Here is a 13,561-nt window from a genome sequence, read left to right on the forward strand (position 1 = left end):
TCCCTGAGAAATTCTCTTTTACCAAAGTATTTTTAAAGGACTGGTTTCGGAGCTCAAGGGAAAACCAACAGTCACTGAGAGACAGTGAATTATAAACCTGACCTTTCTCATCTGAAAATACCTTTCAACACATTCTGTTTTGTGAAAATATTCAATAAGATTGGGAGATTTTCTGTTTCATTCCAAAGCAGAACAAACAAACAAATAAAATTTGAAACCTTGAGATTGTCATGAAATGCAATTGTCATTTTCTGGCCTGTTCTCCTTTTAAGTTGCTTGTCATGGTTTGTTACATTCCCTTTGATGCCATGAGAGTTCAAAGTGATGTCTAGGGGTTAGATTGTGACTTATTATGCCAAGTCCAGCAAGCCCTGAAGAGACTGTGCCTGCCTAAACTTGCATGTTGAAATGCTTTTGATTCCCCTTTTGGGGATGAGAAGGAAGCAACCCCTGGCAGGAGAGCATTGAAGGGGTACTGAGGGAAACCTTGCACGGCAGTGGAGTTTTCACTGGGAATTGCAATTTTTTGGCCTGATATGATTGAGCACAGACTTTTCTGAATATATCCTTATCCTGCTACTTTTTTGTCTGTTCTTTGCAAGTGTGAGGCAGAATGCAGCATTTCAGGAGGTCAGCTTAAGGCTGACAATTCTGAACTGGAAGTACAGCTTCACTGCCCCAGTTCTTAACAGGGCTGCAAAATGCCCAGAAGTGTTCTCATATTTCCAGCTCTAGCTCTAAAAGTCATACATAAGAATTATGAACAGCTGCTTCTGTCCCCTTTTCTGCTTTCCAGACAATAGGTGAACCTTGTCCACAAACATGCCACAATAGAATTTTTCTCTGCAAGCAGAATATACCTAACAAAAAAAAAAAAAAAAAAAAAAAAAAAACAAATGTGGTCTTCCCCAGGTCCCCTCCCAGAACCTGATTTTCCTAGTGTATTCCATTCACCAGTCTGTTAGAGAACTATTAGCATCTTCACTGAATTTGTATTTTTAATTTAGATTTCTCCTTGTACTGGAATTCACAAAAGATCCAAAAGCCCAAATAATATTTTAATAACAGATTAAGGCATAATTAGGTCTACTCTTAGCAGAAGTACTGGTCTGTATACATTTCCATGCATTAGAAAGTATGATTCAGCTGTCTGTAAAAGGATAGACTAATTATAGTGACAAGGAGGATTAATGCTGCTCTTGTTCTAGCAACTTGTTTTTCAAAGTGTGAAAGCCCTCAAACATCTTTTGCTTGGAGGGGGCAAATTTGGGGACTGCCCTGGGATGCAACAGAATAAAGTCACTTTGTCAGGACAAAGCCATAAAGATGATAATCGTAACATGGCATCTCATGTGAGCTGTGTGAGCTCTGAGTTTTCACAGTACACTCTGAGAGGCTGAATATGAGCATACTGTCATTGTGATAGTGCGTCAGGCACCCCCAGTGCTGCCTCACATTGTTCTGTGCAGGACTGTGGATTTTCCATTTTACCAAAATTGAATTTGAACTGCATGGAAATGCTCACCCATTCAAAAATTATTAAAGACTTTGTTATTTTTAATAGTCTCTACCACTTATGTTTAGCTATGTCTGTTCCTCTGCACTTGCATGCACTTAAGAAAGGAACACATTTTAAAAGGTACAAACCAAGCAAAAGCATGGTATTGTAGGGGTTTTCTTCCATCTCTCTGGCAGTGTAGCTTTTTTAGATTGCAGTCATGTTCCTTGCTAACAAGTCACAGGTGAGCACCACATGAGCAGATGAAGATATGATTATAATGGGTGTGTTGACAGTTCTTTATCCCTAACATATGCATCTTAACATGCACATGTGCATCTGTCACATAGTTAGAGAGGTTGTTTTTGGTTTCTTGCTGATGTGGATGTATGTGTGCAGTGTTTAAAAATATGTAACCTATTTTATCTAATTTTTGGCCAGATTCTTTGGAACACTGGTCACTTCTTTAGTGCTCGCTGAGCACCTTCTTAATAACTTCATGTATGACATGCTTGATTAAAATGTGGAAAACTGGAATGTTGAGAAAAACATTGAAAGGACTCTGGCACGGCTGATAGAGAACATTTCTACAGAGATAACTCTAATAGACATAGCCAGTGTGAGAGAAACAGATTGGAAGAGTTAAAACACTCTCTCTCTCCTCCCAGGCACAGTAATGGGATCAAAATGGAGATATTTTGTTGTTGGATGATTACACAGTGTAGCTTTACTGTTAGATATCACACAAGCCATGATGTCCCACTTCAGCAAGGATGCTTTGATAGCTCTAAAATATCGCTAGAATCAAACAAGGTTTAGTACCTAGTCAATAAAAGTATTTGACTGCAGTATTAAAATAAACCTTCACAAAATTCCTGCTGTGAAGCTCTGAAGACAAAAATATGTGTTTCTGTGTTTACTCTGCTATTCTTCCTGTTCTTTGTTCCTGAACTTTGATATGAAAAAAGGAAAAAAATCATGAAACTGCAAATCATCCTATTGTGTTTGTATTTGCTGTATCCTCTTCAGTAATCCAGAGTACAAGGACACTCCAATGGATATTGCACAACTTCCCCATCTGCCAGAGAAAACCTCAGAATCCTCAGAGACCTCTGACTCTGAATCGGACTCAAAGGACAACTCAGGTAACACACATGGTGTGCCTTTACACCCACAAGAGGCTCATATCATGAAAGCCACACGGTCAGCTTTTCAGTTGCTTTTACTTCTCAAGTATTGTTCCATTAAAACAAAAAAAAATCATATAAAATTAAATTGAAAAACACTAGCAAAATCTTTTAATCACCTTAGCATTTCCATTTCCTCAGAATTTCTCTTCACTTTCTTCATGCATTCTTGCCTACATAGCACCAAACTAAATATTTGATTTCCCAGCTGTGCTTAATGTATTGTGCCTCGTGCAGGGGACTTGGGATTGCAACTGATGGATAAAATTCAAGCTCTTCTCTTTCCAAAGTAGGCAGGCATTCTACTTAGAGGTCTCTGCTGTCAATCTTTATTCAATCTCTTTTCCCTGTATAAATACATTTTTGAAGACTCTCACTAGGGGGCAGTAAAGATTGAAAAATTTGAGAGTTTTCTTGGGTTAAAAGTTATATTTAATTAAAATGTGTGGGTTCAAGAACTTGTTTCTAAGCTCTTTAAGTCTGGGGCTTCAGCTGTTTTTTAAAAGCTGAGTGTACGCCTCAAGTTCTATGTGTAAATTAGTCCTACAGATGGTCCAGTGCACAGATGGTTCACACATTCCCTGTTAGTTTTAACAGTGGCTACCTAGGCATAGGTGCAAATCATCTGGCCTTGAAAGAAGTGTGTTTTTCCTGTAGCCCAAGAAGTAAAGATGTTACTCAGCTGTTCTATGTAGGATGGATGGATGGATAGATAGACAGATTATTTTTCTCTCATGTCTATAATAACTACCGAAAACACTCTAGAGAAAATGGATCACTGTGATATAAATCAAGAAAAAAGCAAGAAGAGGATCAGGATATGATATTATATTATACTAAATTTATTATGTGGCTGTTCTCTTTCATCTTTTGATTTCATATGTTCTCCTTTGACAGCTTGGTTAAAGTCAATGCTCAGGCTTACTGACCACTGTCATTGGGAATTTCTTCATCCATTCCCAGTGCTTCCTTTATGCTGTCTTGTTCCTAAATAGCCAAATAACACATATGTGGAGAAGACAGTTTGCATTTCCCACATGCACTGGAAGTTTCTCCAGGTGAGCACATGAGAAATACATGTACATTCATGATTTCTAAAGCTTATGCAGAGCAAGACAGCATTCCAAAGGTGCACAGATATTTACATCTCTGAAGGAGATATCTGGGAGTCTTGGAAGACAGATGACACAGGGGCTTGTTTACTACAAAGGAATTAAATAGAAATGCCAAAGGACCTGAATTTGGAACAGTATTTTAGATGAAACCAACAAGTTCAGTTCAAGCTGTGATATAATCTCAGGCAAATATTGTGTAGCTTTAGACTACCTCACTCTAAGACCACTCTTCCCCAGCTAGAAACCATGGCTTAAAAGAAGGCATCTTCAAATAAAGGAAGAAAAAATTGTAGGACAAATTCAATCCTAGGTGGAACAAAAAGATGGATGAGACTTGGGGGTTTACAGCTGCTACTTTTTTCCTATAGATTTTATTTTTCGAAAGGAAGGGTCTCTCTGCTGCTGTTCACACAAGCAAAAGTCCCACTGACTTGCAAAGTGCAGTGTCCTGAATGCTCAGGCAGCTTTCCTGTCAAACCCACCTTCAGCACTTCTGGGAAATAGTTTGGCATTGACATGGCTCCAGAAGTAACCAATATCTTTAGAGGCAAACCAATCCTTCCCCTCTCCACCTAAAGCAAGGATATTGAAAAGAGTAGTACTTGGCTCTGATGAGTGAAAAACATCTTTTATTAGGCAACAAAAGATTTCTGGCTGGTCTGTAAAGGACGGGGTTTCCTGAAACCTTTTTTGACCCTTTCAAACATAGTGTGATAATGGAGCATATTCAGTCTCAAAGCTGCTTTGCCTCTCCAAGTCCAGTGGGCTACAGTGTTTATCTCACCCGTATTAGAATTATAATTAAATGAATTCAGGCAAGAAGAGTGACAGCTTCTCAGTGCTGTAGCTGTGCTATTTTCAGTGGTCTTTAGATGGTTTGGATCAATCGAGAATTTCATTCATTGGCTGATTATTTTTTCTGTATTTTTTTTAACTTGTTTTCCTTCAGGAGAATATAAGAAGACAGTCTAGCAACATAGCAAAATTGTTTCAACCATAAACTGGTTTATTCGCTCATTTTAAGTGGTTTATTCATTCATTCAGATTTGTATACAAGTTGGTCCTCCTCTCACACGGGAGGAAATCAGCAGTAATTCCACTGCAGCCAGAGACTCTATGCCACTTCAAAAGCAGCAATAGTCAGAAGAAAAAGAGATGAGAGTACTAGAATCTTCATTAGTGAATAGCGCTATATGTGCGTGCCTGCCCGCTGCAGGAGAACATGGTTGTGGAAGAACAATCACTAGAACATTATGGTGATAATGGGCTTGTTCACTGACTCCTCTTTGGGTGGCACAGCTACACTGCTGTTGTGCTCACAGCTGTGAGCACATCATCATCATCATCATCATCATGTGAGCACAAGAATCATCATGATTCTTGTCCAGTGAGCAGATGAAAAGGCCCCCTCAATCGAGGTGCAGCCATATAGCATAGGCTTCTAGTGCATTAACAGTCCTGAGGCAGAGACATGCATGGTGATCAAAACTCTCCCAACACAATACTGGGGGAAAAAAAACCACGCAGCTTTACAGAAGAGAACGTCTTTTGCCAAAAAAATGTTAAATCCAATCTCATTGGTAGGTAGAAATCTGAATTGGATTATAATATTATGTTCCTGTTGCTAATGCTTTGTTTCACTTTTATTTTGCTCCAGAGGACAATGAGAACTCAAAGTCAGATGAGAAAGGAAACCAGTCAGAAAACAGTGAAGACCCTGAATCCGACAGGAAAAAGTCAGGAAATCAGTCAGATAATGAAATGAACTGTAATGAGGATGGGAACAGCTCCAGCAACCAGGACAGCAGGGACAGTGATGACAGCTTTGAAAACTCAGACTTCGAGAATCAGAAGGCCCCTGAGGACAGTTTTGGCACTCTTGGCTCTATGCAGATCAAGGTGGAGCGCTATGTTGAGAGTGAGTCAGACTTGCGGTTGCAGAACTGTGAATCACTGACCTCTGACAGTGCCAAGGACTCAGACAGTGCAGGTGAAGTAAATGCCCAGTCTTCCAGCAAACATCAGAAGAGGAAGAAGAGGAGAAAAAAGCAAAAGGGAGGCAGCATGACCCGGAGAAGGCTGTCAAGCACCTCAAGTCCAAATGGACTTGACTCAGCTTTGGTGGACCAGCCCCAGCTGCTCTCGTCACCAAACAGTGCCTCAGTGCTCAAAATTAAAACAGAAATCTCAGAACCTATCAATTTTGATAATGATAGCAGTATTTGGAATTACCCACCCAACAGGGAAATCTCAAGGAATGAATCGCCCTACAGTATGACCAAGCCCCCCAGCTCCGAGCACTTCCCTTCCCCCCAAGCCAGCAGTAGTTTACATGTCTCCATTCCAGACTCTGTTCTCACCCCCCCAGGGACTGAAAATACTGCCAGCCGTAAAACTCAGTTCAGCACCTCATCCAACTCGGCCTTGGCTCCAGTGTCCTCTGACCCTTTGTCACCCCCACTTTCAGCATCTCCAAGGGACAAACATCCAGGAGGTCCCACAGCGTCCAACTCTTTGTTGTACACTGGGGATCTGGAAGCCCTTCAGAGGTTACAAGCAGGCAATGTGGTGCTTCCTTTGGTTCACAGGGTAACAGGAACCCTTGCTGCGACCAGCACTGCTGCTCAGAGGGTCTACACCACTGGCACTATTCGGTATGCTCCAGCTGAAGTTACTTTAGCCATGCAGGGCAACCTCCTCCCTAACACCCACGCTGTTAACTTTGTTGATGTTAACAGCCCCAGCTTTGGGCTGGATCCTAAAACGCCGATGGAAATGCTCTACCACCACGTTCACCGACTCAACATGTCGGGACCGTTTGGAAGTGCTGTGAGCGGGGCCAGTCTGACCCAAATGCCTGCAGGGAATGTGTTCACAACTGCCGAAGGACTTTTTTCCACTCTTCCATTTCCTGTGTACAGCAATGGCATTCACACTACACAGACTCTGGAACGGAAGGAGGATTGAAATATGACCACATACTGTGTTCAGTGTTATACTCTGAGGCATAGACTATGTTTTAATTTAGACCTTTAATTCTAGCACTTTGAATTTGAGCAGGTCAGCTTATTATCTCAATATGATGGTCCCCATTTCATTCCCTTTCTCTTTAACTTGACTTATTCTTTAATGTAAAGATATTTTTTTATTTTTGCCTTCAGAGAGTCGAAGTACCAGTTGCCTGCCATTTTGTCTTCTTCTAAGATGTGTGTTTTTTCCTTTGCATCTTTATTAAGATGCCTTTAATATGTGTATGCCTCTGCCATAGAATACTCAGTGTTGTGGTAAAGAGATTTTAAAGTGACAACCATTGGTTTTACTTCAAAATGATCTTGATATGATCAAGATTAAAAGAGACAAGCATAAACAATGTGCCCTGTTTGACTAAGTCAAATGAAAAGGGGGTTTTGTTCCTAATTCCTTTAAAATAGGGGATAGTATTTTAGAATTTTATGCAGAGTTTAATTCTCTTTTTATGGTTAAGATTTTCTTACTTGCACATAAAATAATTTGGGTTCTTAAAAAGTTAATTTCTGGCCTGTGACTAGAATGTTAAAAAGTTGGACTAAATGTTAATTACAGAAACTTTAACTTAATTTCTAAAACCATGGTGCTATCATTTATTAATCTGTAATGTCTTCATACAATATGCAGCTTGTGGGCTGGGTTTTTTGGAAAGAATGTGTTCCGTACTGGTTTATAGTGGGGTGCTGCAGTCTCCTTGGTTAGTTAAGACAAAGCCCTCATTAACATTTGCTGCAGGACTTAAAATTTGTTACCTCCAAACTAACAAGCATAGCCTCACATCAAATTTAAATGGGTCAGGAAGCCTTTTTCAAAAAGAGCTTAAAAACAAAAAACTCAATTTAATTGACGCGAGGAGCAGTTTCTTAGGTGCATATTGTTTTGCTTTATTTTTTTCTCAGTGTAACTGAGGCTAATTTTACAACATCAAATAACACTTCAGAGTAAAAAGAAAAAACAGAAGAACTATTTAACATGTTTTATTTTGTTTTTCATTTAATATTATAGAGGGAAGGTTGTAAATTTCTTTTTGTTCTTTGATTTGGGTATTTTTTGTTGTTTTCTTTTTCCTTATTTCTAGTGTTGAAACCAATATGTTTTAAAACTAAAGGATGGGTTAATAAGCTTGAAATAGATAACTACAACTGAAAACTGCACATTAAGTAAAAGAAAAGAAATCTCCTATTTTGTCTTTGTTGCCAGAAATCACAGTGTAGTGTCAAACACTCCAAATGACTGTCAAATATAAATTCTTCTTCCACTCCATCTTTGGCAGCTGTTTGTTAAGGCATCTAATAACAGATGTGAGAACTGTAATGTGTACAATGTGTAAGTGTCCTTGGCTGTCAGTCCCATTGCAGTTTCAATGTGTGTTACTATATGCAGTATATACTAAGCTAATGTAGTTGTTTTGTCCTTTGTCTTCTCTGTGCTTTATCTCTAGTCCGGAGTGGTAAAGTCCCATTCCTGCAGTCCTAGTGAACCAGTGATTCTTGGGGGTTAGTGGTTTTTGTGTGGTGGCCTTCCTCTGTAATGTCACCTTATGCTGCTTCCACTGTCTGTATACCTTTTAATTTCTGCTGTTGCTTTGCTGTTGTGTATTCTCAAACCTCTCTCTCCCCCTTCCTTTCTCCCCTCCTCCTCCACACGTTTCCCGTCTCTCTTTCTCTCGCTCTCTCGTTCTCTCTTCTTCACTCTCAGAGATAAAAGACTCTTAACTAGCTCAAGGTTAATGGAGCCATTTTTCCCACAGAGGAATTCTGGGTATGACTTACTCTTCCAGTGTACCCCACAATGCACTACAGAGTAATGCTCAGATATATTAAGCAAATTGACGCCATATAGCCTCAGTTGTTAACATTCCCAGAGTCCTTGTGCTCGAACTGTAAGCAGAGGGTGCATTTCTTTGCTTTTCTCCTAGGTAGGCTGGCAGAGCAATATGTAGAGCAATTACCAGTGAGATAGGAAATTCCTTCAAAGGTCAACTGGCATTGTTTAAAAAGGAAACCGAGCTTAGAATTGTCATATATATTCACTTACGTGTGCAATGCTAATGTATTAACTCAACTGTCCGAATTTTTGATTGCTCACTGCGTTGAGTCAATTTCTACGGTAGCTTTGAATTTGAGAAGTAGGTCCAAGCCACAGAGGAGTGATAGCAAAAAAGGAATTGGATGCTAGAAATTTAATTAATGAGCTTTTAAAGGTTCCATAGGAAGGATTTATGTAGGTGTGAAAAAGGCGAGAAAGCTGATTGGGAAATTCAAAGTTTAATTTTGGAAGCTCTGCTCTAGCTATGGAACAATCAAAGGACTGCACCTATCAGCTGCAAAAAACAGCTAGACAGCTGTTGTTGTTTTGGGTTTTTTTTATAAATGTTTCTGTGTTGTGTCAAAATGATTTCTGGTGATTTAAACTAACAGATAATCACAGCTGCTGTCTAAATCCATAGTGTTTAAAATTACAAAATGAAAAAAAAACTTCATTACCTGTGAAGACTGTGTCTGTGTTTTTAACTATTTCTTGTACAAATATATGAAATCTTTTATGAGGAGACTGGTGCCAAGTAGCTGAATAATGGGGAAAGGGATTCTGTTCGTATAAATCTTAGCAGTGTTACCAACTCTACAATATAAAAAAATTAAAATGTTAAAAAGTGACAGCTATGGTACATTTATTTTGTGTTAAGCTAACCGAATCTAACTTCTTGAGTGCCTGGCTTATTTGAAACATTTTTTTCATTGATCATTGATAATGCTGCAAATCAGAAATGTACATACTTCATTTACAACAGGGTTCTTTTTATACTTTTGTAGATTCTCATACATGTCATACATGGTTGTCTTTATGTAACTTAATTTTTTTTCATCCCGCAGGTGCCATTTTCATAATAAACTTCTCTTGGATTTGTTACTATCTGGCATCATTTCTTTTACATATAACCATCCTGACTAATGAATGCTGGTAGTATTTGTTTGAGCAGGTATTTTTTAATCATTTTGTTTAAAAAAAAAAAAAAAAGAAAGAAAAAAGAAAAAGAAAAAAAATAAAATAACTAAAATACAAGAAAAAAATAACCAAAAATGAAAGAGGAAAAAGCAAGATTTTATTAACACTTTTGAAATGAAGAAAGGAAGCTGTCAAGATGTAGGTTAAGAATGCTAATCCAAATACTACAACAAACTTGCCACCATTCTAAATTCTCAGCTACCCCAACTCATTGTCATATTGAGCATTTTTATGCACATTATCAAAGCTGAATAATGTACCTGCAACATTAACCACTATAGAAAGTGTGCATTTTTTTCCTTGATTAATGCACACTGGAAGAGGTCAGCTTTTGTACATTAATCATTTAAAATGCACTTTATATTTTCATTTTTGTAGTCTACAGTGTTACAGTGAAACTCTTCAGTCACATTATATCCTACCTAGGCTGCTGATTCTTTTAAATGTGTACCTTCTTTCCCCAGAGTGGCGACCTGTAAGTAGCTGATGTCATGCTGATAGACATTCTGCCTTACCAACTGAGAACAGAAACATTTGCTAGTGCAGAACTGACAAGGCAAAAAGCCTTGGTCCCACAAATGAAGGGGGGAAAAAAGTCAAATACACTTTTGATTACACAGAAACCCACACACAGTGGCTGGCCTTAAAAAGGGAGCAACCTTGCATAAATTCTGGGTAAAAAAAAGGCTGGGGGTGGGACAGGGGAGTGGAAGCCTTCTCACCCACTGCAGTTCTGCATTCATTGCCTTTCTTTTAAGTGCCTCTCCCACCTGTGACAGATATTTCCAAACTCCATATTTTATTTTGTTATGCTGAGTATGCAATCCCTAAGAATGCAAATTTGGTAATAGCCAAAATCTCTAAGCAGCTTTGAGTGCCTAATCTCCTTTCTTCTGTATGTCCACTTAGAAATTCATGCTGCTGGGCTAGTCATTCTGGGTCAAATTCTGCTTGCCTTATAAATGCTGAATAAAACTGTCTATTCACAGTTTGCAGCACAACTCCTTACCGTGAAACATACACTCAGCTGAAGTAAGAGCATGTGAATCTGTCTTTCTGGGCTGATTAAAAAAAAAGTGTACAATTACAGCTTAGCGAGCCAGCCCAGTACCTTAATAGATTGAAGTCTGGCTCTTTCAGCTTCCAAGCAGTTCAGGATGCCCACTTCCCAGGCTCCAGGCATTGAGTTTGATACAACTCCAAGTTGCAGGGGGTAGGGAGAAGCAGAGGTTAGCAGTGCTGCTTTCAGCTCTGCTTGCATGTTCCAGTTGGCAATGTATCTTGTTTATGAGGTAGCTAAGGGTGCCAGTGCCAACCGAGAGGAAAACAGAATTTAAATGCAGATTGAAAGAATGACCAGAATAAAGCTTAATGGAAGAATAACATGATTGTTCCAAATAAGTGTTAAGCAGTATGACTAAAGCCACTAATTCCAAGAAGGGGCTTGAGAGGGGCATTTCTGAGCAATTATAAGGGGTTTTTATATCTCAACCATACTGCCTACACATGCATCAGAGCATGGAGTTGATGGTCAAACTTAATAGACTGCTCTACGATTTGCAGTTGAATGAGGAAGTTTGTGTATTAAAGAAAATTATGGAAAGGCCATTTCATGGAGCGGTTTTCATAGTGATGCTGTTGCACTCATCTGTCTCTGTTATCTGCAGCAACTTCAATAAACAAAATCAACTTCTTGAAAGTGTTAAGCCCTTTGAAAAGGGTTCTTTGGGGTCTAGCTGCTATCTTTGTAATATTTGAGGAAAAACTCTGTCATGCAGGAAGCTGGGAAAACTTTCTCAAGTCATCTCATCAAAGAACATTTCCCAAAACAACGGATGTCAGTAACTGCCATCTCTAGAAAATTTGTTTCTGACCCACTTGTTTTGCAAAGTGGCATATGCAGATATTTAAAAGCTAGCTGAAGGATTGCAAGAGGAAAAGGGCTCTTTCCAAGCCTCGTGACTCTGAGAAGTTACAGTGAAAGAAAAATATTTCAGGAGTACTTAAATAATCAGCTCTGACAGCTTGCACTGGTGCTTTTGCACAGTGGTTGTGTCACTGGAGTAACTGCGATGCCCCTGACAGCGCATTTATTGTTATGATTCTAGGAAATGCATTAGTTTAAATGTGTCAGTGCTCTCAGAGTTATTTGCATAGTATTTTCCCTTCTTACCATTGTCATTTCTTTATTTTCATTTTAGGGCAGGGGGAGGAGGGTGGAAAGACTGGATATGCATTGTCAACTAATTTAATGAACTGTCATCTATCCAGTGAGTTTACTGAAGAGCCTACAGAAATGTTAACAAATAGGATGTCACCAGAGCCACAGATGCTCAGGTAAGATCAAACCCTTTATAAAACATGCACATGCATGCACACAGGGTGGTACGTATGTATATATGCATAATAAAGGTCCTTTCTTCCTCTCTCACCTATTCTTTCATCTTTTCATAAGTGAGAATTGGAAGCTATTTTCATAAAACCTATCAAATCACAGCCACATTTTTTCAGCAAATCATAGATTCATAGAGTGGTTTTGGTTGGAAGAAACCTTAAGGATCATTTAATTCCAACCCCCTCCAGCTGCCCTCCAATGGGCAGGGATGCCACCCACTAGGTCAGGTTGCTTAAGGCCCCATCCAACCCAGCCTTGAGCACTTCAGGGGATGGTGATGCCTGGGTTGCCCACAACTTCTTTGAGCAACCTGTTCCAGTGATTCACCACTCTCTGAGTAAAGGATTTCTTCCTAGCATCTAATCTAAACCTACCCTCTTTCTTTTTAAAACCAGTGTCCTTTGTCCTGTCACTATTTGTCTCTATAAAAAAGTCCTTCTTCCTCCTTTTTTATAAACCCCCTTATGGTACTGGAAGGCTGCTAGGAGGTCTCCCTGAAGCTTTCTCTTCTCCATCTTAAACCCTAACTCTCTCAGCCTGTCCTCATAGAAAAGGTGCTCCAAACTTCTGATCATCTTCATGGCCCTAACAGGACCAAATAGGATCTTTTCAAAAGCAATATGACAGGAGATAAGCCAAGAATTCAGAGTTCTTCTTTTAATTGACTTGAATCAGGTGGTTCAGAAGTTTTGTTCAGAATCCTAAAGTCAGCAAAAGAGAGTGGAAGAAGCGCTTTTATTTATTATTTTTATAAATAATTTATTTATATTATTTATATAATCACCATGAGGTGGGTCTTTCAGCAAAACAAAAAATCAGGGTAGTTCAGACTTTTTTTTATATATTTCATGTTTCTAGAACTATCATATTCTAGAAGTAAATACAGAATGCTTAGTGACTCAGGTCTGAAGCCAAACAGACAAAGTCAATAACTATGTGTTTGATTACATTTGTAGGAAGTCTTGAGTTTTTTCCCAACTTGTAGGAGCTGTGTAGACTTGATGCAATGTGGAAAATAAGGGATTTTTTTGTAGACACCAACAGTACAACGGGTACTGACTTAAAGCTTGGGCAAAAAGATCATCAGGACCCGATAAAGGCTCATGGGATGTCAGTGGGAGAAGGTTTGCATGCTTTGCAGAGAGGAGACTGTATTGCCCATTGCTTTGTCTCAACTTACCTCTCACTGACTCTAGAGACATTGAAATGTTGAGATTACCTTTCCCCTTACAAGTTTTTCTGAGCAGGAGAACTCCTTGTTTTTCTTGTTTGTAATAAAAGGGAACATAATATTTTCTGGCAAAAGGAAAGGAATCAGGTTTTCCTCTTGCTT

At 39.1% G+C, this 13,561-nt stretch overlaps 1 protein-coding gene across 1 annotated transcript in view; it reads left to right on the plus strand.

Moving 5' to 3' along the window:
• Positions 1-9,720, plus strand: part of NPAS3 (neuronal PAS domain protein 3) — a 595,500-nt gene extending 585,780 nt beyond the window's left edge. Inside the window, exons 10-11 of the mRNA XM_041484137.1 lie at positions 2,528-2,643; positions 5,458-9,720. Coding sequence (XP_041340071.1) covers positions 2,528-2,643; positions 5,458-6,767 — 1,426 coding nt within the window. The 3' untranslated portion in view covers positions 6,768-9,720. The remainder of the gene's footprint in view (positions 1-2,527; positions 2,644-5,457) is intronic.
• Positions 9,721-13,561: the final 3,841 nt, after the last annotated feature.

Source organism: Pyrgilauda ruficollis, unplaced genomic scaffold, assembly GCF_017590135.1.
Source record: "Pyrgilauda ruficollis isolate IOZ18807 unplaced genomic scaffold, ASM1759013v1 scaffold63, whole genome shotgun sequence".
NCBI lineage: Eukaryota > Metazoa > Chordata > Aves > Passeriformes > Passeridae > Pyrgilauda > Pyrgilauda ruficollis.